This window comes from Helianthus annuus, chromosome 7, assembly GCF_002127325.2.
Source record: "Helianthus annuus cultivar XRQ/B chromosome 7, HanXRQr2.0-SUNRISE, whole genome shotgun sequence".
Lineage (NCBI taxonomy): Eukaryota > Viridiplantae > Streptophyta > Magnoliopsida > Asterales > Asteraceae > Helianthus > Helianthus annuus.
The window spans coordinates 77,442,861-77,470,812 of NC_035439.2; the positions used below are offsets into that span (position 1 = coordinate 77,442,861).

General features: G+C 37.5%; 1 protein-coding gene, 1 long non-coding RNA gene and 1 other non-coding gene across 3 annotated transcripts; 1 reads left to right on the top strand and 2 right to left on the bottom strand.

The window, feature by feature from the left end:
* The first annotated feature begins 5,698 nt into the window (after window positions 1–5,698).
* On the top strand, window positions 5,699–7,378 carry LOC110868042 (U-box domain-containing protein 21). The gene has a single exon (XM_022117125.2). It carries the CDS (start codon window positions 5,929–5,931, stop codon window positions 7,228–7,230), a length of 1,302 nt encoding a protein of 433 aa, XP_021972817.1. The 5' UTR covers window positions 5,699–5,928; the 3' UTR covers window positions 7,231–7,378.
* A 3,930-nt stretch (window positions 7,379–11,308) lies between these two features.
* On the bottom strand, window positions 11,309–12,128 carry LOC110866311. The gene is made up of 3 exons (XR_002551322.2): window positions 11,906–12,128; window positions 11,762–11,823; window positions 11,309–11,430 (listed from the first exon to the last, which is right to left on the bottom strand). It is a non-coding gene; the product is annotated as an uncharacterized LOC110866311 (long non-coding RNA).
* A 15,217-nt stretch (window positions 12,129–27,345) lies between these two features.
* LOC118480717 lies at window positions 27,346–27,452 on the bottom strand. The gene has a single exon (XR_004863695.1). It is a non-coding gene; the product is annotated as a small nucleolar RNA R71 (small nucleolar RNA).
* Between the last annotated feature and the right edge of the window lie 500 nt (window positions 27,453–27,952).

Here is a 27,952-nt window from a genome sequence, read left to right on the forward strand (position 1 = left end):
TTAGTTATAACTAAAGAATCCCTACCGCATTGCGACGGGTCTCAATTCTAATTATAAAAATCTTGGAACTACTGTTCATGACCAGTTGCTATTCATATGTATAATGTATAATTTATCTTACCCATTCTCTACCCATATAAAAATATTCTAATTAAACAATACAAAACGGATTTAACTTACAATTAAGTAGAATAAGTCTTGGGTTAAAAAAGGAACAAAATTTAAATTTAAATTTAAATTTATAGAGCCTACATTCCCTTAGTTTAAAAATAAATAAATATATTAAAAAAAACCAACTAAATTAATATGGGTTAAGTTCACATACAAAGTTCCTTATCGTACAAAACTTACGAATGGTATGAAAAAGCCAAAAAAAATACGGTGACATTTTTGTAATTATTTGTCCGTAGGGTAATTATCAAAATTACTCTAAAAATGATCTTGTAGAGTAATTTTGATCTCGTAGGGCAATTATCAAAATTATTCTACAAGTGTATCTTGTAGAGTAATTTTAATTTTGTATGGTAATTATTAAAATTACTCTACAATTATATTAAAATTACTTTGCAAGTTTATCAAACAACATATAATTCACAATTACTCTACAAAATCATTTGTAGAGTAATTATAATACTCTATAAAATTACCTTACAAGATCAAAATTACCATACAAGATCATTTGTAGAGTAATTATGATACTCTACAAAATTACTCTACAAGAGTTATCCTACAAGAACATTTTACAAAATTATTCTACAAGATCAAAATTACTCTACAAGATCATTTGTAGAGTAATTTTGATAATTACTCTACGAGTAAATAACTATGAAAATACCACCGCGTTTTTTTGCATTTTCACCCTATTCGTACGTTTTGTATGATAAAGATATTTGTATTTAATCTTTTGTCAAATTAATATTTAGTCCAAACACTCCTCTCACCTCATATCGTCTTCTCCACCTTAACCACCGGACACCATCTCCGACCTCCACCGCCACTCATCTTTCCCTTTAGTTTGTTTTCATGCATTTTCCTTCCTTTTAATTTGTGTCATTTAACGTTAGTTTGTTATGTGTAGTAGTGGTCTAATTAGTTAAGTCATGTGTTTGTTTTGTAAGCGTGTACAGGCCTTTGATGATTTGGTTTATAGCTAGGTACGTGTTGAATATTGCCCCCTCTTATATGTATCATATCCTATCTGTTGGTGCATCTAATGTCTGTTAACTTCGTCTTAACCGAGTCTTATGTCTAGATATGATAGATCAGGGCATGGAAATCTAGAAAGTGTGAATTTAGATGTAATTCCGCTTGAAATGATACTAGGTCATTTCAAGCGAAATCAAAAGTTTTAGGTTCCGCTTGAACATACATGAGAGGTTTCGCTTGAACGTGTTGGAGCGAAATCAGGGTCCGCTTGAAGCTGTTTCAAGCGGAATCAGAGAGTCTATAAATAGGTGTTGTGTGTTATCATTTCAAGCGGAATCTGGTCATTAGTTCTGAGTCGAGGTGCTGTCCGTTTGTCATTTGAACATGTAAAAGCTCAGGATTTTAGTAATAGAAAAGGAATTGAAAAGGAACAAGCTGTTTGACATTGTTTGCATTGATTCCGCCTTTGTAAATGATGATGAACTACTCAACTTGACTGTTTAGGGTCACCGGAACAATCCAACACTATCTTTGATCCATATCACTCTCATTCTCAACTCTGTAACAATTGCGCTGCACCACTACCACTCGGCAGATTTACCATGAAAACTCTAGATATATCAATGGCTATTCATGTGACCGTAAAAATATCTTTTTGGTTTTCTTTTCTCGTTAAGCCCTGCTTCAGACGACCACTATCACACTGCCCTGTTTGGCTGAAAGCATCTGAACTCATGACATGACAGTACCACCACCACAACCCCCTAGGCATGTAAAACCTCTATAAAGTAATACTCGATAAATTAATAACTTTGATAAAATTAATAAATTGTTTCGTCCCAACTTGAGACCAGTATAAAATTGGACCCTAATTTATAAAATAATAAGATAATAATTTTTGATATCCCAATGTATATATATTGGTCCTAACGAAACTATAAATTAATAATTATTAAAAGATGTTTTGTAACTTGTTTTTGTAATTTATTTTTTTTGTACCATGAACTAACTTTTTGTATTAAAAAACAATGAACTTGACAAATTCAATTAATTTGTGAATGTACACACATAAATTAATGATGTTGGCCTTCAAAAAAAAATTTGCGAATGTACAGGTTATACGCATCGCTTTAAATTAATAAATATTAAATTAATAAATTATTAATTTATCGATATAATAATATCTCTCTAAATTAGTAAAATATCTCGATTTCAACGTTATTAATTTATAGAGGTTTTACTGTATTTGAAAAACGAGCCTGATTGATTTGAGAGAGGTGATGGTGGGGGCGTGGTTAATTGATTTTTTATTTTTGTTTTTTTCCTTCTTTTAAAAAGTAGGTCCTACTTAATTCGGTTAGTTTAATGATAAAGTTATTTTGCATTTACGGGGTACAGTGATTTTAATTTTCGTATTTATTTACTATACTGAAATGTATTTTAGTTATTTCATAAAAGAATTACAGAGAAAATATAACACAGTCAGTCAACTGAATTGAAATCACATAGGTGGTGTTTGTTTTTTTGGCCAGAAGCACTTCTGGCCACTTATGTCTGCGCCGCGCAGATGCGCGCAGACGTTTGGATGCTGCAGCTTGTTTGTTTTCTCGCAGACCTTTATTTAAAAAAGGTCTGCGAGACCTCTTCACCACACAGACATTCACCCATGTCTTCTTGGCACAGACCTCTACCTCTTCTTGGCACAGACTTCTTCTTCTTCCACACCTCCACCCCCACATCCCCGCCACCACCTCCACCACCACATCTCCGCCACCACCGCCACCTGATACATCACCACCACCATCATCATCGGAGAGAGAGACCGTAGAGAGAGAGGGAGGGACCGTAGAGAGAGAGAGAGACCGTAGAGATAGAGAGAAAGAAGAGAGAGAGATCGGTGAGAGAGAGATATCGTAGAGAGAGAGAGGGTGAGCGGCAGGAGATCATCATCATCGGAGACCATCAAAAACCCCTAAATCGGAGATCATCAAAAAACCCCAAATCGGAGATCATCAAAAAACCCCAAATCGGAGAGGGAGCGGTGGGTGGTTGTGGTGGTAGATGAAAGCAGACGGGGGTGGGTGGTTGTGGTTGTTCTTGGCGGTAGATGAGGCCGAGGAGAGAGAGGCCGAGGAGAGAGAGACGGTGGTGGCGGTGGCGGTGGTGTAGTGGTGACGGTGGTGGTGGTGGGTTTGCGGTGGTTCTTGGTGGTGGTGATGAAGGCAGAGAGAGGGATCGAGGGAGGAGAGAGATTTGTGGAGGAGAGAGACTGTGTGTTGTGTGTGTGAGAAGTGGTTTATGTATAGTAAAAAAACAAACCCTCTTCTCCTTGCACACTGCAGACATTTGGTCCACATCTTCTCCTGCAGATGCCTGCAGATGTGGTCCACAGACTGCAGACCTTTTCCTACAGAAAAAACAAACACCACCATAAGCTCTCACATAAGCTAAATGAAATAAGAATTTGATTCAACTAGACCAAACTACAAACAATAAACACTCGAGTAGTAACTTACTGGACTTATGGAACTACTATTTAAAAAAGGTAATGGTATCTAGACATCCTCTAAAATATTTGTACATCCTTCAATATAAAACATATAGCTTAATACGCTTCCTATAGGTTTTAAACGCATTAAATGCGATACCAATAGGAATCGTGTAGGGCAATACGCTTCCTATTGGTATGATGTACCTACTCTCTGACATGCAGGTAGCTCAGAACTGAAAAGGTCTGAAAAGTGACACCAATAGGAAGCGTATGGGGCAATATGATTCCCATAGGCCTGAAAAGGTCTGGGAGTCATATAGGAAGCGTATAAGGCAATACGGTTTCCCTGTCAGTAAAGTATATGAAACGTATAGGGCAAATACAGTTCCCCTAGTCCCCTAATCCTTTACCGAACTTATCCCTATATACATATACACCTATTCACAAAGATAAGTGGACAAAAATAGAAGAATATATCTGATGTTCACAAAGTGGTCTAATTAAACTAACTAATTTTAACCCTAAACTAAACACTCTAAGTTTTAAATTTATAACTAAGACTCTCTAAAACCTAGACCACACAACCTGCAAGTATACAGATCAATATAGTACAACCTAAGAAGTTCAAGTATCGAACTCACGAGACTCCTAATAAGCCGTTGGTACATCACCCGCTTTTGGATGTTGAGGAGGTTTAGATGCCTCAGATGGCTGAGCAGAAGGGTAGGTAGGATGATGTTGAGGTTCTGCCTCAGCATGAACTGGGGGAACAACAGTATCCACAGAGAGTTTATCGTGTGGTTAGGTAGCCTCGGTCAACTAACCGTCTTCTCGATAGGATTTTGCGTAACCAGAATGAACAAATGTTGCTTCTAACACTGTCGGATGCGATGCATGATAACATGGGGTGGCTGATGACTGACATGGTTGAAATGTATAAGTATATGGGTATATCGGTTCCGCCCCGTCCACAACCACGAGTTTATCCGGACCAGGGCCTTTTCTATACCCAGCAGCCCGACTCGTCCATGCCATCCTTTACCAGCCCATCCCGTCCACACAGGTATGTTATCTTAATTTTATTTCATTTATCAACGAGCGATTTAATGTTATGTAATGGGTATGTTGTTTAAATTCTTATAGGCTTACGACCCGTCCTATACTCAGCCCGACATTTCCATGTCGCATTTTCCTTAGTCCGGCCAGACCATGTCGCTCTTTCCTTTGTCCAACCTTTCCATGCAGGTATGTTATTTTGTTTTTATTTCATTTTCTATGAACAATTTTAATGTTATGTAATGAATATTTCGTTTAAATTTTTTATAGGCTCTAGGCACGTCCTATACGTGGCATAGCCCGTCACACTCCACTAGGCGTGGTCCGAAGTTTATGGAGGAAGAGCTCGTTGAGTCTGACGAGGATCGATGGAGATAGTGGTTTATGTTATTTTTATATGATGCAGTACTGTACAAATAATTGAATTTAGTTTTGAGTATTTGTAATATTTGTTTAATTTGAATATGTTTGTTTTGATAAATTATAATTTATGGATATGTTTACTTTGTTTGGATTGCTTAATTTTACTACGTCTTTTATAAAATTTATAAAAAAAACAACATATTTTATAACAAAAAAAAAAAACCAACTTAATTAATTAAAAAAATAAAGTTCAAAAAGATACTAAGAACAATATGCTGCTTTTGAAAAAAAAAATCCTACACGGAACATATGACCCTATATGATTCCACTGTTCTCTTGAAAAAAGAAAATCCTCCAGAGATGATTCCCCTAATCGCCTAATCATTGGCTGACTACCGTCCGAAAAGTTTGTACTTCAAATACATATATAGAAAGCGTATAGCTCAATACGTTTGGACTCAAAAGAACCGTATTGCCCTATACGATTCCTATAGTGTTCTAGGTTGACGTTTGAACAATCCAAATTATTGGTCCACGTTTTTCTGGATACTATTATGCCAGTTTGCTTAACAACTCTTCACTATTTGAACTATTAAATTAGGCTGCCCTTTTCGTTATGGCATTATCCGAACCCTAATTTGACTCAGAACTTTCAACGGTCAATATTCAAAATACAACCTTCTACCGTCACCTTTAAGTCTATAACTTGAACATTTCAATACTTCATCTTCATACTTTTGACTCAAATCAATACAAATAAACAAAAGCACTTCTTCTACACATCAAGATTCATAAAACCAATCAAACTTATCTAAAGTTATTCATACCCAGATCATCAAAATCTTGTTTTCGGATTGAGAAAAGTGTTAAAAATGGCGTCTTTGTGGAAGAAACTAAGAGCTAGGCGTTTGGCTGGCAAGAAGTTTGTTTTAGATCAAGGTTTCCAGATGGAACTCACCATTCCAACACATTTTCGATGCCCGATATCGCTTGATCTAATGAAAGATCCGGTGACGCTGTCAACGGGTATCACGTATGATCGAGAAAGCATCGAAAAGTGGATACGAGATGGAAACCAAACGTGCCCGGTCACAAACCAAGTCCTCACAAATTTTGATCAAACACCGAATCATATGATTCGGAGGATGATCCAAGATTGGTGTGTTGAGAATCGGTCACATGGCGTTGAGCGAATACCCACTCCTCGTACCCCAATAACCTCTTCGGATATCATGGAAATTTGTTCGAAAATGATGGATTCGGCTTCAGAAGGAGATGGGAAAAGGTTTCATGATTTGGTGGGGAAGATAAATGCATGGGCTAAAGAAAGTGAACAAAACAAGAGTCTTATCAAAGATAACGGGCTCGGGTATGTGTTAGCGGCTTCATTCGAGGCGTTTTCGAGTCTTTCGTTCGAAAAACATGAAGATGTTTTAAAGGAGATTATGTTAATGTTAACATGGATGTCTCCTTTAGGGGTTGAAGGGCGATCTAAGCTTGGATCAACACAATCTTTACGTTGCATGACAAGGTTTTTATCATGTGATGATATGTTTCTCAAAAGAAGTTGTGTTCAAACCCTAAAGGAACTTCTTTCCACTGATCAAGCTCATGTAAATGCCTTAATCGACATCGATGGCGTTCCAGAAGCCTTGATCAACCTTATAAACATTTCGGTCAAAAGATCTTCTTTTTCGGTCATATATCACATAATTTCAACAAAAAATGGTCACAACAAGCTCTCATCAAGATTCTTGGAGTTGGGTGTTGTTGGATTGAGTTTAGAGGCTCTTGTGGACACCGATAAGGGGTTAAGCGAGATGGCGTTAGGCGTTTTAGATCGCATGTCTGATTTAAAAGAAGGAAGGGAAAGATTGCACAAACATGCATTGAGTGTGCCACTACTAGTGAAAAAGATGCTAAGAGTGTCTTCTTTGGCTACTGATTTTTGTGTTTCAATGTTGTGGAAGTTGAGCTTTAATGGTGATGAGAGTATTTTGGTGGAAGCTCTTCATGTCGGTGCTTTTCAGAAGCTTTTGCTCATGTTGCAGGTCAACTGTGTTGAAGAGACAAAGGTGAAGGCTACTGATATGTTAAAGATGATGAATCAGTACAAGAATAAGTTGGATTGCTTTGATTCTGGACATTATAAGTATCTCAGAAAGTCATATTAGTTTTTGTAGTTTGTAACTAAATTGTCTAATTTGTGTTGATATATTTAACTAGGTTTTCATATAAAATAAAAATGCCGATATCAAATTTTGTGAACTTGTACATTTTAGTTAGAAAATATTGAAATACATGAAGGTGTTCCTTTTTGTTTCACATAAATTGTCTAATTCATTACTTGCTTTAAACAAAATAGTTACTGTTTTTTATAAGATTATGATTATTTACTTTTATTGATAAGAAAACCAGTACTTCAATTTGTTCAAACAACGCATGTCACTCCATCCCTATCATGATGTCTACTTTTCCGCTAAAAATACATGTCTTTCCGTCTATTAGACATGACGGAAAAGTAGTATCATTTTTATATCATTCAGTGCAAATAGCCATTTTAGGTTTTCTATTCTCACACTTCTAAATTTTTATTTCCACACTTTTTTCACTCTATCTCTATATATATCTATGTATATAAAGAGAGACTGAAAAGATGGTGTGTAAATCATGCAAATATTGTTGCATGTGTTGCTATAATTGGTTTTTATTTTTATTAAAAATGTGTAACAGTGAAATTGATATATAATCAATGAGATTTGCATTAAAAAAAACACACACATTTGGTCAAACTAATGATACTTGAACCATTTTAAAATTGCAATATTTTATTTTGAGTTTACAAAAGAAGCAATTAATGTTTTTTTGTTTATTTGCAATATTGTTGTTTATTGCACTTGGAAGAGTAGCAGGTGGAACATAATATTATTATTCATGATGGTTGAAGTGTCAATTTCATTCATATTAATCAATGAAGAAAATTGTCAAATATATAATGTTTTTTGTATTAAAAATGCAAAGATATTATTAGAACTAATAAGAAATAGAGAACTAAACGATCTAATACAACCAAAGTGGATCTCTAAGGCATGGATAACAATGCAAAGACATCCCCACATCTATGTTGGGTAAAAACATGCGGATCAAATAGAGCGATGAGTCAAAACAGGTTTTGAACAAAATGAGTTCGAATCAAAACGAATTATTTTCATTTAAAATAGTATTGATCTGGTTACACCTAAATTGACCGATTTTATAATTTGAATTGAGTAAAAGGAGCCCAAATACAATTTTTTTACCCTAATCAACCTTTTTTTTAATAAAACGTTCATCATGTGGTATCTATAAAAGTAGTGATCACTTTTTTTAGCTTGACTCTCAATCTCTCATATTGTCTATTGTGGTAGATTAGTACTTTTCTGTCAAATCTTTGTTGACCACTATCTTGTAGGTTTTATGTTCAATGATCATGTTGTGTATCATAGTTGAATAATGTAGTGCATATTTTCTTTTCATAATGTCCTTTGGCGTATGCAGATGTTGATTGGAAAACTCTATGCGCACGCTCGATATTATTTGTATCCATATACTTGATGATAGCCATTCTCAAGTTTATTTTCGCTTTTGTTTGTCGTATATGTATTTTGTATTTTGTATGTCAACTAGTTTTTGCCCCGCCCGCGTTGCGGGGTAATAAGCCAAATATTTCTCTCTCATAACATGTATGTCTGTGTTTCGGTTACTTGTACATACTACTCATAACACGATCTTAAAAAAAAATTACATCGAATCAACCAATTAAAACAAAAACACTACCATACTTTTACTAAAAAAAACTAAAACGATGGAAAGATTATATTTTTAAACTGGGAGCAAAATTGTAATTTTTCAGGACTAATGAGCATGTACGAGGCATGCCTGGACGAATAAAAATTAGACCTATGCCCGCCCGCGTTGCGGGGCGTTAAATCAAATATTTCTTAGTTTCATAACATGTATGCATGTATTTAGGTTACTTGTACATACTACTTATAACACGATCTAAAAAAATATATCGAGACAACCAATTAAACGAAAACACTATCATAGTTTTGTTAAAAAAAATTAAAACAATAACAGGTCTGTAATTTTGAGCTGGGAGTAAAATAGTAATTTGTCAGGACCAATGAGCGAGTGTTAGACAACTGCTTGAAACAATAAAAGTTACGTTGAGTCAACTAAGCAAAATAAAACAGTACTATACTTTTGCAAAAAAAAAAAAAAAAAGTAAAACGATGGAAAGATCATAATTTTTTTAACTGGGGGAGAAATCGTAATTTTTGAAATGGGAGCAAAATCATAATTTTGAACAGAGGGCAAAATCGTAAAAATATTTTGACTGGGGGCAAAATCATAATTTTAAACTGAGGACAAAATCATAACTTTGAGCTATGGGGGAAAACATAATTTTGTTTTGAAGTGTGGGCAAAAACGTGAATTTGAGTTGGGGGCAAAATCGTAATTTTGAGATGGGGGGAAAATATATTTTTATTTTGAAGGGGGTAAAAGCGTAATTTTAGACGGAGGGCGAAACCGTAAATTTAAACTGGGAATAGAATTAGAAATGAGTTTTTGAATTGAGGGCAAAAGCGTAAATTTTGAGCCAGGGCAAACGGTTTTTGAATTGAGTGCAAAAGCGTAAATTTTGAGCCAGGGCAAAAAAATATAAATTTATTTTGAATTAGGGGCGAAAACGTAATTTTAAACAAAGGACGAAACCGTAACTATAAGCTAGAAATAAAATTAAATTAAAAATGATTTGGTCCAATAGGGAAGTGGCACTATTCCCTCAACTCATCTTTGTATATGTACTAGTTTTTGCCCCGCCCGCGTTGCGGGGCAATAAACCGAATATTTCTCTCTCATAACATGTATGTCTGTATAGAGGGCAAAATCGTAATTATATTTTGAGCTGGAGGCGAAATCATAATTTTAAGCCGAGAGGAAAATCATAATTTTGTGCTTGGGGGTGGGGGATCGTAATTTTATTTTGAACTGTGGGCAAAAACGTAATTTTGAGCTGAGGGCAGAATCGTAATTTTAAGGTAGAGGGAAAACCAACACTTTATTTTTAACTGAGGTAAAACCGTAATTTTAAACGAAGGACGAAACCGTAAATTTAAACTGAGAACAAAATTAAAAATGAGTTTTTGAACCGAGGGCAAAAGCCTAATTTTGAGGTAGGGACAAAATTATAATTTTATTTTGAGCTGGGGGCAAAAACGTATTTTTAAACGAAGGACGAAAACGTAATTTTAAACTAGGAATAAAATTAAATTTAAAAAAGGTTGGTTCAATGAGGGAGTGCCAGCTCTATTCCCCTCACTTGTATTTGTATAGGTAGGAAATTACTTGATAAAAATTAATAGATTTTAACTTACTAATTACATTTATCAGTGAATATCAAAAATGAATTAAATCCTTTTTTTCTTCTTATTTTTTTGTATCGGCTATTTTATAGATTTCAAGTAGATACTTAATGATACTTCTTTTCTAAAACCATGTTGACTTCAATTAATTTTTTTAATCATATAGAATGGTCAAATACTATAAATATATATTCAGTAAATAGGTAAGAGATTACATATAAGAAGCTTCTCGGTGCGAGGTTTAGGAGACAATATGAGATTGACAAATGTTCTTTTCAAATTTTAGGAGAGAAGGGTATTAGAGGAGCTCCAACAAGGAGTCCACCATACAATTTTGACAGAACAGACCGGCGTGGAAACGGACTGCCTTGTTGGAGGAGGTGATGGGTGGTATTCTTAAGTGAACAACCATATGTAGCAATTGTAGGGAACACCTACTCACAAACCTCAAACCTTTCTATGTTTGTTTTTTAGTGTAAAAACAGGGGTAGTTTATTATTGAAATAAAAATAGAGGTTTGGAATGGTGGTGGTTTGGGATGATGTTGCATGCTAACTACACAATGTAAGACCCTAACTAGGGGTGTAAACGAGCCGAGCCAGGGTGGGCTCAAGCTCGATAGCAATCGAGCCAGCTCAACTCGAAAAACTGAAGGCTCGAGCTCAATAAGCCAGCTCGAGGCTCGAGCTCAATAAGCCAGCTCGAGGCTCGACAAGCTAACTCGATTTTCTTTTCTTTTGTATAGTTTTTATTTTTACATATTGCCGTGTTCAAAGAAAATATTATATTAAGATACAACATCCAGTATCTACTAAACTAAAACCAAATTCCAAATTCAATATATCCGTTCAGAAAAAGAAAAAAAAAAAACCCAAATTAATTACATAAGCTCACTAGCACCAATGCTATCACCCCATTACCATCTTATATTATAGCACCTGCCCATAGCCATGAGAATGAATTAACCTACAATGTGTCAAAAACAAAGTTAATTATGTGTATATATTGTTACATCAAAGAACTTAGTAATTAAATTTCTAATTAAAATCTAAGATGCAATCTGTTTTACACTCAAAATATATATATAATTTTGGCAATTAAACATATGTAAACTACTTTTAACACGCATGTAATCAAAGAAATACATATAATAGATATAATAGATGATAAAAAGATCCTAAATACAAAATCTTATATATAAAATGATTTAGAGTTCTGAAAGTTCTGTAGTTATTTAGAGTTCTGAAATGAACTAAACCATATATATATATATACAATAAAGGAGTAATTAAATTACCTTTTATGTCAACTAGATGCCCCATCACTCGTCGGGATTGGAATTTCCAAATTTTCTTCTTCCTTTGCCGATTACATATAAAAAAATACGAACATTAGAAATAAATTATAAAATTAAAGATTTGAATGATATATATAAGCTTACTTCTAATGTCTTAATAAATGATTTTGATGCCGACTTTATCCAATCTATTCCACAAACAAGAAGCTCGGCCATATCTTTGGAAAGAGAGCTTCTATAGTCATCCAATACACGTCCTCCAGCACTAAAGGCCGATTCCGAGGCAACCGTTGTGATTGGAATGCAAAAAGTGCCACGAGCCATTTTGCTTAGCACGAAATACTTGCTAGAATTTTGACACCACCATTGTAACACATCAAACTTTATAGTTCTTGAAACTACAAAATTTGGTTCTTTTAAATACACATCAAGTTCTGATATTTTATGTACTTACAACAGGTTTAGTTTCAAGATAAGCATAAAAATCATCATCTCCAGCACGACTACTTGGGCCCTCAGATGATGTGTCATTTAGATTGTTATCGGCAGCCCTAGCCATTTGATATGCATTAGAGTATTTTTCAAAGATTATGTTTTATATAATAAACTAGTATTAACTACCCCCACGTTGCGGCGGGGGCGTAAAACTTGACACATTTTTACAAACGTTTTTAACCTATTAAATTTTTTATTAATATTTTGTTTCGATTTACCCCTATACTTCCTTTACTTAAAAATTATTTTTTACGTGAATTTTTTATGTACGGGTAGGTATAAATATGATTTGTTCTACATTCCGACGTAAACTTTATTTATAGACGAGTCAGGTCAAATATAATACGTTTTTGTTTAAAGAAACCATTTTTACGTGCATATTTTTATGTACGTTTTGGTATAAATTCAAGTTGTTTTACGTTTCGACGTATATATAAATTTATAATGTTTTCACTTTGCCTTTTTGTCTAAAGTGTACAAAACACCATTAAAGCATGAAGTACAATCACATTAAGCCTACTTATGTTACAAATTAATAGTTATAATTTTTGGTCTAAATTGTATAAAACATCATTCAAACATCAAGTACAATTATATTAAGCCTACCTATGTTACAATTATATTAAGCCTACCTATATACAAACCCAGATTGTATCAAAATTAGGATCATACAATACAATAAAAATTAAATTAAACAAAAAATGAAAATTTATAAGCTAGAAGTGAAAAGTCAATTTTTTTTTTGAAAAACTCCCTCTACTTTGAGTACAAGTCCACAAAGCACCAAGATGTTAGTAATTTATAATATGAAAATGCTCAATGCAACCGTTGTGATTAGAATGCAAAACTTTATATACGGTATGTGTAAGCAGTAATAAATGCTCAATGTGACCCTACATTTATAATATAATCACGTATCATATGTAATAAGTGTAGTGTTACGTGATTATGTATTAGTATGTAATTACATTATTATAGTATTTTTTATTGTATAATGGTTTTTACTAAAGTTATGCTTATTACATGATTATAGATTCAATATATTGAGAACTTAATTGTTTTTATGCTATTATGTGATTAGATCTATAATATAAGTCGTTATGTGATTATAGAGGTAGTATTACATTGAGCTTTTGTTACTACTTTTGCACGCAATGTACGTGATTATTACATGGTGTGTGAATACATTGAGCATTTGTTATTGTTTTTTGCACACATGGTACATGATTATTACATATATAGAACATTTGTTACTGTTTTTGCATATATGGTACGTGATTCTAGATATAGGTAACATTGAGTGTTTGGTACGTGATGTAGGTATTCATTGATTGTCACACCCCCAAAATACCACATGCTGAAAACCCCGCTAGGCGTGTGACGTACCAGGATCTAGCCACCAATCACATTGAACTATTCACAAGATATTAAAATAAACTCCCATTTATTGAATCAAACATTCTAAATCATATCACAAGTTTAACAGGTTCAGCGGAAGCAAATTGTAAATCATTGTTTAAATATTTCAAAACCAAATGTATGAAAAATCAGTAAGCCCGTCATGCGTATCCAAGCAGTACGACCCATGACCACCCCAGCAATTCCAGACAGCAAGTTCGTTGTCCATAACTCTAACGACCTGCGAGCATGCAACAAGTGTATCAGACAACGCGGGTGAGTTCATAGTTTACGAAAACGTTAATTGCCAAGTGTTTAATTCAGTTTATTGATAATGTTGATAATAACTCGAGTACCGTACAAGATGGCTCCAGATTGTTTTGCCTGTCCCCAATGTCCCCTATCTACGCATTGGTCATGATTAAGATCATTAGTTCACGCCCGTCCTCTCAGGTACGGTGTGAGGTTGCCAAGCCTAATAGCGCTATCAACTAATACCCCGTTACCTCTCAGGTAACTATTCGGTAGAAGATGGAACTTAAGGTTATAGGAAATGAGTGTATTATCCAACATTCCAATGTTACCTAGAAAAGACTTATTCCCTCAGGAATACCCGTTTGATTGTCCCACCCACCGGGACGCATGCTCAAGAGAAGTGAACTCACCTTAGATTGCTCGGTATGTTACGTTACCCGTTCCAAGTTGGTCAACCAAACCCTATCGTGGTTACCAAAGACGGTCAGTTTCTTAAACACATAGATCACATACTCGTTGCACACATTGCACCAGTATCATACCAGTAATACACACAACATAATACTAATCATAATAGTTATTCATGCACCTAAAGTTCATAGTCATCACATAGCAAGTATCCAGGTCATGTGCAACATCACATTACAAGTTCATGTTTTCACAAAACGCTTAACAGGTAACTCATCATTAACAAGAGTGTGCGATTAATTTCTGATTTATGTGATTCCCAAGTTTCCTCGGCCCAGACCCAGTACACTGCCCAACCTAATGTGTGACCAAGTGTTAACATGCAGCCTATTAATGTGGTTCAGCCCAACGAAGTGTGCGGCCGGATTTCCGAGTGTGCGACCGGGTCTCTAATGTGCGACCAGTTATGTTACTCAGCCCAATAGTCTACGGCCCAATCATGCAAGTGTGCGACCAGAAGTGTTTAACCAGTGTGTGTGTGCGATCAGGATTCAAGCCACACTCACACATCATTCAGTAAATTATCATTCAGGTCGTTTATTAACAACACTCTAGGTCCTGATTCCCATCTCATATAGATATTATAACATACTTGCTTCTAAAATTGATAACCATGAACACAACACAAGCAATCAATCAAGAAATCATAACTAGCAAGTTATCATACTAACCGAGTGCAAGGACGCGAGAGATGACGTTTCAAAGATAGGAGGGCTTCGATGGGAAGGCTGCCGTCACTCCAAGAGAGTAGTGCTAGGGTTTTGCTTCCATGAATTCTTGTGGGATAATGAGAGTCACGTACACCCTTGTGTGTGTATGTTTTCGAGTAAGTGGGTCAGGCCCGCTTAGTTTTCGTTTTGGGCTCAGGGAAGCTGGTCCGAGAACAATCTAATAATCGTAGAGGAGGTGTTCGTCCCATGTACCAAGTGTGTGATCCAACACGAGTGTGCAACTAGTTTCCTTTGTGATCTTGTTTCCGTAATATCTAACCTAGCCAGTTTACATAGTGTGCACAACCTTATAAAGTATACTAACGGATCGTGCAATAAGGTAAAGCTAGTCTTGAAAGTTCAGGTTGTCAGATCATCCCTAACTTGAAAGAAATTTCGTCCTGAAATTTGATAAGCAGTCTCGTAAAAGCGAAGTGGCGAATCAGGATGACTGTGGGGTTTTCCCTGGGTGCCAGATCGTCCCCAACTTGAAAGGGAATTTCGTCCTGAAATTCGTCGGTTGCATCAGGATTTGATTCAGCAGTTTTGAACAATTGAGGGCACTCGAGTCTCATCTGATCCTCTCGTTCCCACGTGAACTTCGGTTCACGTCTTGAGTTCCTACGAACTCTCACAATCAGAATTCGACTAGGTTTATGAACCTTAACTTCACGGCCTGCAATTTCGATGGGTTCCTCGACAAACTGTAACTTATTGTCAATCTTAGGCTCTAGTAAGGGTACCACAAGCGTTCCATCGGACAAACACTTCTCTAGATTCGAGACATGAATTACATCGTATACGTTACCCAATTCATCAGGTCACTCAAGTTTTATAAGCCACCTCACCGATTCTTTCCAGAATCCTGAATAGTCCAACATATTGGGGATTAAGTTTGTCTCGCTTCCCAAAGCGCACCACACCCTTCCAGGGTGAAACTTTCAACATACACGATTGCCTTCTGCGAATTCTAAGGATTTCCTACGCTTGTCAGTTTTTCTGACAGTTACGCACCACCGCCATATGATTTCTGATCTAAACAATCCTCTCGGGAGTTTCGAGTACCAGTTCTGGACTTGTGATTAGGCTGTCACCCACCTCATATGTGAGTTGAAAGATTTGTGCATCGCCCGTCACAGATCAGATGCAAAATGCAGATTACGATCAGAGATGTTAGAGGTTGGCACCTTGTGCCTAGGTCCAATTCTTTCAAGTAAGAGTCCGCAACCTACGAAGACTTGTCAGCCTTCTTGATTGCAAGAAAGTGTGCTGATTTCGTGAGACGATCAACGATTGCCCAAATGGTATCATTTCTATTTCGAGTTCTAGGTAGACCAGTGACAAAATCTATGACAGTTTGTTCCTATTTCCGCATGGGTGTTTCTGGTTGCTGAAACAAACCAGATGGTTCCTGATATTCCACCTTGACTTTCGCACAAGTCAAACATTGTTCACATACATTGCTAGGTGGGTCTTCAAGCCCGACTATCAACACAAGACTTTTCAGATCCTGACACATCTTATCAAAACTTGGATGAATAGAATATCGAGACTTGTGTGCTTCGTCCAACACGAGTTCCCTAAGGTTGCCTTATGGTGGGATCCCTATTCGCTTCATGAGGTAGCGTATACCATCCGGTTTTGCTACAAGTTGCTTCCCCATGCCGCACATAGATTTAGCTAGAGGTTCCAGTCGCTCAACGCTTCTGCTTAGGAAGAATGAATCTGGTCAGGAGAATTAGAGTGAATGGTGAGTTGCAAAGCTCGTATACGTCCAGGTTTCACATTCGTAATCTTTCAAGAGTTCCATCTAGCGACGCGGTCACATGTTCAACTTTTCCGATTCACTAATATACTGAAGGCTCTTGTGATCGGTATAAATAGTGCATTTGGTACCGTACAAGTAATGCCTCCAGATTTTAAATCCAAAGACCATGGCTTCTACCCTAGGTTGTGAGTCATGTAATTCCTCTCGTAAATCTATAACTGTTGAAAAACTCACTTTCTCGTGTTGCATCAGTTCGCGACCGAGGCCTTGGATCACAGTACACCACATAATCCCCTGTACCATCGAGTAAGGACAATACACCGGTACATCGTAGAGTTTGGTTTCAAAAGCTGAAAAGACATTCTCCTATTTTGTTCCCCACAAATACAGAACACCCTTCTATGTTAAAGCGGTAAAAGTTGAGCGATCTTCGAAAATCCCTTGATGAATCTGCGATGGTACTTAGCGAGACCAAGAAATTGCTGCACCTTCGACGGACTCTTTGGTGCTGATCAATTTCTAACAGAATGGATCCTAGCAGGACCCACGAGTGTTCCCAATTCATTGACTATATGGCCAAAAAAGTGTACTTCTCGAATCCAGAAGCCACACTTAGACAGTCTTCGTGTGAAGCTGCTCCTCCCGCAGGAGCTCTAAGATAAGATACAAGTGCCGCTCATGGTGTTCCTTTCTCCTGGAAATGTTTCAAAGCATCATCAATAAACACGGTTGGTGAATTCGGCGAGATAAGGTTTACACATACGATTCATGTGGTCCATAAGGCTGTTGGTGTGTTGGGTAACTTGAATGACATGGACAGAAAATTGTAATGGCTGTACTACGTTCGAAATGCCGTTTTAGGAACATCCTCATCTAGGACTCCCATCTGATGATAGCCCATTCATTAGTCACCCCTCGAATAGGAGCTCGACCTCGCAATTGGTCAACAGGTTGTCAATACATGGTCGAGTCTAACAGTTCTTAACAGTCACCTTGTTGAGTTCTCGATAGTCAATACACATACGAAAAGGCCTTTCTTTCTTCTTCACGTACAGAACTGGGGATCCCCCAAGGCGAAAACCAGGTCCGACAGAACTCCTATCAAACAGTTCCTGAAGTTGATTAGACAGTTCTTGCGACCCTCCTGGTGCAAGATAATAAGGAATACGAGTAATCAGGGTTGCTTCTGTCGTGAGATCAATCTGTGATTCCACCTGACGATGTGGAAGTAATACATGGAAGTTCTTGGGGAAACTCATCAGGAAAACCACGAACAACTGGTAGATCTATGATCTCCTTTTCCTCAAACTGTGTATTGCTAACCAGTGATAGAGTAGCAGGGTAGCGGAAACACCTCTAGGCTTCCGTCACGGCGTGATACTGACAACCAGTGAATCTTTACTAGGAAAGATGTACGTGTGATTTTTCTCCTTACATAGAATTTCTGCTCGAGGCTTGGTTATCCAGTTCATAGCAACGACTACATCTAAGCTTCTAAAAGTAGCAGGGAGGAGGTCAATCTTGAACGCGCGACCTGAAATATCGAGCTTGCACCTTAACTGAACGTATGAGGCTTCTCTTGGCTTGTCATCAGCTAGTTCTAAAATGTCTCTGGTCTCGAGAGATGTCGGAGTGGAATCAGAACAGAAGCGAAGAGATTAACTACCAAAAACGTACAGATCACCATGTTGCTATCATACCTGGCGTCACCCACGCCAATCCTAAACGCTCTTCCATGAGCACCACACCCAGTGTCGTTGTTATCGTTACAAGGATTCCTAATGCTACGGTTGTTCCTTGGTTGTTGACGTCTTGACTTAACAACGGCCCATCCTCGTCAAACTCACCTTCATTTCCATACTGAAGATTATGATTACGAGCACCTCGTCGTCACCGTGGCCATTGCCTCTAATGTTGCTACTTGTAAACAGAGCCTTGTGACCTTTCACGAAAAAGGTCCATCTTTCCACATTCCTTGACACGTCCTAGGGTACTGCCCATGGCAATAGCAATTACACATCTCCTGCTTCGGTCGATTGTCAACGTTTATGCCCCAATTAGTTCGTAAGTGTTGGCTCCCATAGGTTGCTGACTAGGGTTAGGGACTCGATTGAAGTCAATCTACGGGTGTTCATTGTCAGTAATTAGGGTCGTCGTAGTACTAGGGTCGGTAATGCATCACGTTTATCTTCTTATCCATCGGTTTTTGCGAGTTGGTTGAATAACGAACGGTGAGTTGTTAGAGAATTACATAGGCGATCGTACTTCTAGATTTGAGGCGTCAATTCGTGGATTTCAAATATATGAGAAAAGTGAAGAGACTACAGACTAAACATTCGACACTTCAACAACTATCTCAGAGACGCTCGCACTAGCACCTAACATTCCTAGACGGTACATGTTCAGGCAACGCTCAATATCATTGGGGTTCGTAAGGATTTAGAGGGAAGTGAAGGGATTACGTTCGAATAGGAGGCAATCATCGCTATGACTCCTATAGATCATTGTGTTTCTCATTAGATCAAATAATGGAATGGAACCCCTTTCACACTTGTTAAGCCTTGCTGGGACTCACATGCACCCCACATTATTATTATGTGTGCACCCACAATAATAATATGATCTGCTTGCTCGTCTCAGTTCCTCCTAACTCATGTTAAATGGTTCCTCAGATTTGAGTAACAAAACAAAAGACATCACAAAACATGGGTCACGAAAGTTTAGGGAGGATGCCACAATATCAATCACATAACCTAGGCAAGTAACACATGAATTTATAGTGTAGTGCTAAATGTGCAATCACATGCAATATCATACATAGGTGTTCACTAGTTACGTGGTGCAATAAGTAAGCGAGAGACGAACCATGCAATCTGGAGCTGAGTGTCATGGTCGTATTCACGTATTCAGAACTGTTGGGTTATAGTCTGGTTTTATAAAAATGTTTTAAAACCAAGTTCACTATAACTAGTGGCTCTGATACCAAACTGTCACACCCCCAAAATACCACATGCGGAAAACCCCGCTAGGCGTGAGACGTACCAGGATCTAGCCAACAATCACATTGAACTATTCACAAGATATTAAAATAAACTCCCATTTATTGAATCAAACAATCTAAATCATATCATTGGTTTAACAGGTTCAACGGAAGCAAATAGTAAATCATTGTTTAAATATTTCAAAACCAAATGTATGAAAAATCAGTAAGGCTGTCATGCATATCCAAGCAGTACGACCCATGACTACCCCAGCAATCCCAGACAACAAGTTCCTTGTCCATAACTCTAACGACCTGCGAGCATGCAACAAGTGTATCAGACAACGCTGGTGGGTTCATAGTTTACAAAAAACGTTAATTGCCAAGTGTTTAATTCAGTTTATTGATAATGTTGATAATAACTCGAGTACCGTACAAGATGGCTCCAGATTGTTTTGCCCGTCTCCAATGCCCCCTATCTACGCATTGGTCATGATTAAGATCATTAGTTCATGCCCGTCCTCTCAGGTACGGTGTGAGGTTGCCAAGCCTAATAGCTCTATCAACTAATACCACGTTACCTCTCAGGTAACTATTCGGTAGAAGACGGGACTTAAGGTGATAGGAAATGAGTGTATTATCCAACATCCCAGTTTTACCCAGAAAAGACTTATTCCCTCAGGAATACCTTTTTGATTATTCCACCCATCGGGACGCATGCTCAAGAGAAGTGAACTCACCCTAGATGTCTCGGTATGTTACGTTACCCGTTACAAGTTGGTCAACCAAACCCTATCGTGGTTACCAAAGACAGTCAGTTTCGTAAACACATAGATCACATACTCGTTGCACACATTGCACCAGTATCATACCAGTAATACACACAACATAATACTAATCATAATAGTTATTCATGCACCTAAAGTTCATAGTCATCACATAGCAAGTATCCAGGTCATGTGCAACATCACATTACAAGTTCATGTTTTCACAAAACGCTTAACAGGTAACTCATCATTAACAAGAGTGTGCGATTAATTTCTGATTTATGTGATTCCCAAGTTTCCTCGGCCCAGACCCAGTACACTGCCCAACCTAATGTGTGACCAAGTGTTAACATGCAGCCTATTAATGTGGTTCAGCCCAACGAAGTGTGCGGCCGGATTTCCGAGTGTGCGACCGAGTCTCTAATGTGCGACCAGTTATGTTACTCAGCCCAATAGTCTACGGCCCAATCATGCAAGTGTGCGACCAGAAGTGTTTAACCAGTGTGTGTGTGCGATCAGGATTTAAGTGTACGGCCCATTGCTAGTGTTCGACAAGTATTAACCATTTTACGGGGAGCATTAAGTGAATGTTCATAACACAAGTGTGTGGTCACCATTTAGTGTGCGGCCTGGAAGTACGTGCCACCCCTACTGTGCGGCTGACCAAATAATTACTTGGTCAATTTGTAACTGGCCGAATATATAGGATCTAACACAAAACTCATGACACAATTTCTTATAATCTTTCCTGATTATAAGGCCCCACCCCAAATTCGTAACTGTTTCCTTTCATGAAATCATAACTATATCCTTCATCATGGGTTTTTTATTTTCGACCAATAACAATTTACCAAATAACAGTTAGATTAACAAGCAATTCAAGAGTTAACATATTATTGAATATAATTCCTTACCGAATCAGGGTTTCATAGTTTTTTTTATGACTTGTTCACCCCTCCTAATCATAATCTATCATTAGTTTCTTCATAAATCAAGTTTCACAAATCAAACAAAGTTTCTTCATAAATCAAGTTTCACAAATCAAACAACACATTAGTTATCATTAATCAGTAAATCATCAGGGTCCTAATTACCTTTCAATCCATTCCTATTGATGAAAACCTCAAACAATCACTCAATTAATTTGTGAACATCATCCATAACCTCGACTCATGTTTACTAAATCAATATCAGTCCCGTTTGTGTATCAACATAATTCAGTACTTAAACATACAATCCATTCCATAACAGCCTATTACGAATTCATGTTTGTGAACATCACACCAGCCAAACTCATCAAGCCACACTCACACATCATTCAGTAAATTATCATTCATGCCGTTTATTGACAACACTCTAGGTCCTGATTCTCATCTCATATAGATATTATAACATACTTGCTTCTAAAATCGAAAACCATGAACACAACACAAGCAATCAATCAAGAAATCATAACTAGCAAGTTATCATACTAACTGAGTGCAAGGACATGAGAGATGACGTTTTGAAGATAGGAGGGCTTCGATGGGAAGGCTGTCGTCGCTCCAAGAGAGGAGTGCTAGGGTTTTGCTTCCATGAATTCTTGTGGGATAATGAGAGTCACGTACACCCTTCTGTGTGTATGTTTTCGAGTAAGTGGGCCAGGCCCGCTTAGTTTTCGTTTTGGGCTCAGGGAAGCTGTTCCGAGAACAATCTAATAATTGTAGAGGAGGTGTTCGGCCCATGTACCAAGTGTGCGATCCAACACGAGTGTGCGACTAGTTTCCTTAGTGATCTTGTTTCCGTAATATCTAACCTAGCCAGTTTACATAGCGTGCACAACCTTACAAAGTATACTAACGGATCGTGGAATAAGGTAAAGCTAGTCTTGAAAGTTCAGGTTGTCACATTGATAATTTCGTATGTGATTATAGATGAAGTGTTCAATTGAGAATTTTCACTGCTTGCACATATGGTACGTGATTTGGGTATTCATTGAGTATGTTCTAGTACGTAATTATGTATTGGAACAAAATCACGTAACGTTACACAATCACATAACTTTATATCTTGTCAAATTAGTTTTTTTTTTAAATTAAGAAAACTATAGCAATAGCATACTCAAATTAAAGACAATGAAATGCTCGTAAGTATGATGTATGTTTTTTAAAAATATAATCGAATGAAATATTTATAATCGTTTGAAAATCATAGGGGAAATGGATTTATGAGTAAAAAATATTAGATTTTTCTATTTTGTCTTTTCCCCAATTATTTTCCTTGTATTTATTTATATAAACTATCTCTCTTCTCACCGGTCTCTCTCTAGCAGAACCCTCTATCTCTCTTTATCATCTGCATTGTGGAAACTGTGTGTGAAAGGACAGGCACTAAGAAGATTCGAACCAGCATCAGACATCTAAGATAATGGCACACCAACCACTAAACCAGAAGTCCAGACATGTCAAAGTAACAAATACAAATGTATTTATGCAATACTAGTATCGGATGATTTGATGATGAAATAAAAAAGCAACCAATAGTGCATTGCGACATGGTAAAAAACACTATTCCTAGCCATGACTTATTAATAGATTTATATTTATAATTATAATTATAATATAAGTATAATTCTAAATTTGAGAAACGTTAAATCTCAACCTTTGATTTTGCAAATCAAGTCCAAAACTCTTTATCTTTTTTTTTGAACGGCTAATTTTTTCCCTTAAATATTACATCTCCCAAGGATTGACACTTGGTCTCCTCACAAGAGATAATTCCTTTTGACTACTAGGTTATAACTTAAGTCAAAACTCTTTATCTTAGTTCCAAGTTTATTATATAACAATATGTGTGGCAACGATTTGAAGACAACATGACGTCAATTTGTGCATTGTGAAATTGCAAATGCTATAGGGTTAATCATCTCCCAATGGTGCAATATATCTCCCATTTTCGCATTCTCCCTCAGAGAGCTATTGCTGATTCTAGATATGGTATGGAGAATAGGTTCAAATGAAAGGCTATAAACGCAATACTCCTATCGGCCTGTTGGGTTTTATGTAAGCAGGAACACGAAAAACCAAAGGGAAATTAACTTTCTGTTTCTTTATTTTGTTTATAAAAAAAGTAATAAATAAATTAAAGTTTCTTTTGCTCAAGTAAAATAATAGTAATTCTGAAAAAAAAATATGCAGCAACTTTTAAAATATATGTAGGTTACAATGATTATTATTTATATAAAATAAAACGAAACACGTGAAGTGCTATTTCCCTTGACTAAACACAAAGGTGATGTTTGTTTTTTTCAAGAAGAGCTTCCTGACCTCTTTTGTTTACGCGTCGCATACCACGCGCAAACCTTTTGTTTTGCAGATTGTTTGTTTTTTCAGAAAAGATTTCATTTAAAAAGGTCTACGCATCCTCTTCCCCAAACTGATGTGGACCTCACACTTCTAAACACTTGAAACCTCTTCTCACAAAACACACAGACATAACAAAACCCTAACGCCCCTCCTCCTCCCACTGCCGTCGCCGTCTTCTTCCCCCACAGTCGCCGCCGTCTTCTTCTTCCTCTGTAGTTAAGAAATCCTCGGAACCACTAAGAATGGTAAAAGTGAACTGTCACACCCAGATTTCCGTTGGGCCCGGAATGATAGGATTTAAGCGTGACGATTGGATAATAGTATCACAAGTTATATGCAGCGAAAGTATTGGAGTAAAAATATTTAATTAAATAAAAGTCTTGAATACATAAAAATTATACAAGCGTTCAGTGTATACCCACAGTCGGGATCAATATAAAAAGAGCTTTAGACATCACAGGCCTTAAGCTAGGAGTTGCAAATTCCGTAGCCTTTATCACAGCCGACCCGGATTCCCAGCCTAGTATCAAGGTTCGGTACCTGTGCTTCAATCTTTTAAAAATACGTCAGTTTTCGTTGGTAAATACAATTAACTGACTCTTTTTGAAAATAGTTTTTTCAAAAAGAGTTTCATAGATAGAGAAAACCCGTAGGTAATCATCTAATATTTCTTGAGATTTTATCTTGTCACCAGTGTTACAATACTTGTTATACAATTGAGAACCAGAAATCAGTATGTGTCATTTTCAGTGCTAAAATGATTAAGGTACACACCAAAGTTTAATAACGCATCTTATAGTCGGTATGCCTACTGATGTGTGTAAAATGCAAAATATAAATTACATCAAATGAGGCATAAAACTAACCCTTTTTAAGTACTAATGTTGGAAAAAGTGTGTTTTTGTCTTCCTTTTGTATTTTCAGGATTAAATGAGCTCAAATAACAAAAGAAGCAAAAAGACAGCTAAATCTAACATAAATACAAGAAAAGGAACGAAAGTGGACTGCCCGACCCCTCGACAGCATCCTCCCAAGCAAAACAAGGAAGACAGAAGGCTGAACACGCCCCGTGCTCAGCGAGCACGGGGCCGTGCCCAAGAAGCAGCAGAAAAGACAAACCTGTAGAAGCTTCTATTGCTCACCACGGGGCCGTGCCCAGTGAACACGGGGGCGTGCCCAAAGTACAGCATGCGCATTAATTGTAATTTCGAATTACAATTAATGAAGAGAGATAGTGTCAGACAGGCATGGGGCCGTGCCTAGCGGACACGGGGCCGTGCCCAGGCCTCTGTTCAGCCTATAAATCGGAGTGCTTGGATTCATTGCAACTCATCCCTTGGCACACCACCTCTCTCACACTTCATCCACCACCCACCACCATCACAACACCATCATCCACCACCATCATCCATTGTCCATCGTAGAGTGTGTGAGTTGTCTCGGGATCCAAGATTGATCGTAAGAGTTCTTGATAATCAAGGCCATGTTTGCCTAAGTCTCTTACATCACTTGGTGAAGACAAGTGTTTAGTATAATACTTTTTATTTTTAATCTTTTGCACTTCTTAATTGGTTTTGTATTAATGACTTTAATAACTAGTTGCTTATGTTGAAGGTGATTCTTCCTTATCGTTTGTCCGTGGTGTCTTGGCATTATTTTACTGTCTATATAAAATAAAAGATTTTCACCATTCATATCTCGACGGTCTATATGGAGGTATGTTGGCTACCGGGTCAGGGGTTAAGGGAACGGTTTGGTAAGGGTCTTGCCCTTGTTCAGCGTTTAGAGGTCCTGCAAGGGACCTAGGTCAAATTTAGTAGGACCTCCTTCAATACCCAAAGGTATTGGATGGCGGGGTCCAAACTCTTTGATCCCCTCATAAGTTAACTACTATTAATACTATAACCCGGCTATTTAGGACTGTATCCCTGCTGACTCAGACTACTTAGTCGAGGGTAACGTCACCTCCAAAAGAGGGGCCTACCATAATTTGCATTAATAACTTAATTAATTATCTTTCAATAATCCAACCCTTTAGGATTGTATCTTTGCTGACTCAAACTACTGGGTTGAGGGTAATGTCGCCTTCAAAAGAGGGGCCTACTACAATAACTAAGATAATCTCTTAAACAAGTGCTAAAGTGCGAAAATAATCAAAGGTTATACTAACACATGAGTCGGATCCAAGTGATTCATCTTGTCTATCTATTTTTATTTTTATTTTATTTTTCAACATTTAGTTAGTTTTGTTTTCTTAGTTTAAAAATCTTTTTCTAACATTTCGATTTGATTAGACGTTGAGGATAAATCGGTACTAAAAGCTCTTGTGTCCTTGGATGACCTCGGTATCTTACCAACACTATACTACGTCCACGGTGGGTGCACTTGCACATATTTGTGTTTAGTGTTAGTAAATATCGTGTTTTATAAATTTAAAACTTGGTTAAAAAGTGTAAAAAGGGCTTAAAATATATATCTAAAATATATTACACTACACACGGATCAAGTTTTTGGCGCCGTCGCCGGGGACACAAGGGTTTTAAGAAAGTTAGGAATCAACGGCCTAATCATTTTTTTATTTTCTTTTAATTTTTTTTAGGATTTTCTTAGTTTTTCAGCTTCTGCAGAGCTCAGCACGGGCCGTGCCTGGTCGGACACGGGTCATGCCCAGCATTGTTACTGACAGTTTTTAGTTTTCCAAGTTACAGAAGGCTGACCAGGGGGCCGTGTCGGTGCAACACGGGGCCGTGTCCAAACTCTCCAGTAACTGGGATCTGGAAAACAATCACTGTAACTCCGACCACGGGCCGTGTTCACTGAGCACGGGGCCGTGGTGAACCTTCTGACCAACAGTCTTTTTTGTTTTTGTTGCAGGACTTGGAACCAGACGCCACCTCTACGTAGTGTATGAGCTCCAGTTCTAATAAAGACATAAAAGAACCTCTAGAAGAACCCGAACGCTTTCTCAGAAAAAGACTAAAAGCTAAAAGCCAAGAGAAGGTTTCGGGGAGCCCACTTCCAATGGCGGACCAACATACCCTCATGGATTATCTACGACCCACCATAGGTAATCTCGGCGCCGCTATCAATGCACCGAATGTTGAAGCCAATAACTTCGAACTTCGGCCGCATTTGATACAGATGCTTCAAAACTCTGCAACCTTCCATGGGCTTGCGGACGAGGATCCTCATCTACATATTACTAATTTCTTAGAAATATGTGATACCTTTCGGATCCATGGAGCATCAAATGACGCCATCCACCTCCGAATGTTTCCTTTTTCACTAAAAGCCCGAGCAAAAGCTTGGCTTAACGCCCTCCCAGCTGGATCGGTAAACACCTGGGATGAACTAGCCCAAAAATTTCTATATAAGTATTTCCCTCCCGCTAAAACGGCTAAATTAATGACTGAAATTAATACATATTCACAAGAGGACGGGGAATCCTTATATGAAACTTGGGAAAGGTTCAAGGAGCTATTGCGAAAGTGTCCACATCACGGCCTTACGATATGGCAACAACTATCCACTTTCTATAATGGGTTGTTGCCACACACAAGGCAAACACTTGACTCTAGCTCCGGGGGACTTTTAGGTAATCGCCACCCGCATGAAATATATAATCAAATTGAGGAAATTGCTCAAACCAATTTTCAGTGGCACACTCCCCGAGGCAATAAATCCATTGCCCCGGGCGCCCATAAGGTTGATGAAAGAACTTCTTTACAAGCCCAAATCGAGGCCCTTTCTTCAAAAATAAAAAAGTTGGAAATGACAAAAACGGTCTCGGTTATGGCTTGTGAAGGGTGTGGTGGGCCACATGAAAATTGGAGTTGTATGAAAGAAACAGACGATCAACAAGAATCGGTAAACTACATTGATAATAGACCTAGGCCGTCGGGTCCTCCAACGGGCACCTACAACCAAGGATGGCGAAATCACCCTAACCTTGGTTGGAGAGAACCCGGCAATGGTAGTAACCAACAAAACGTAAACCAACGAACAA

What these genes read in the sequence shown, in the direction of transcription:
- LOC110868042 (XM_022117125.2), top strand. Translation starts at nt 5,929, where the DNA reads ATGGCGTCTTTGTGGAAGAAACTAAGAGCTAGGCGTTTGGCTGGCAAG.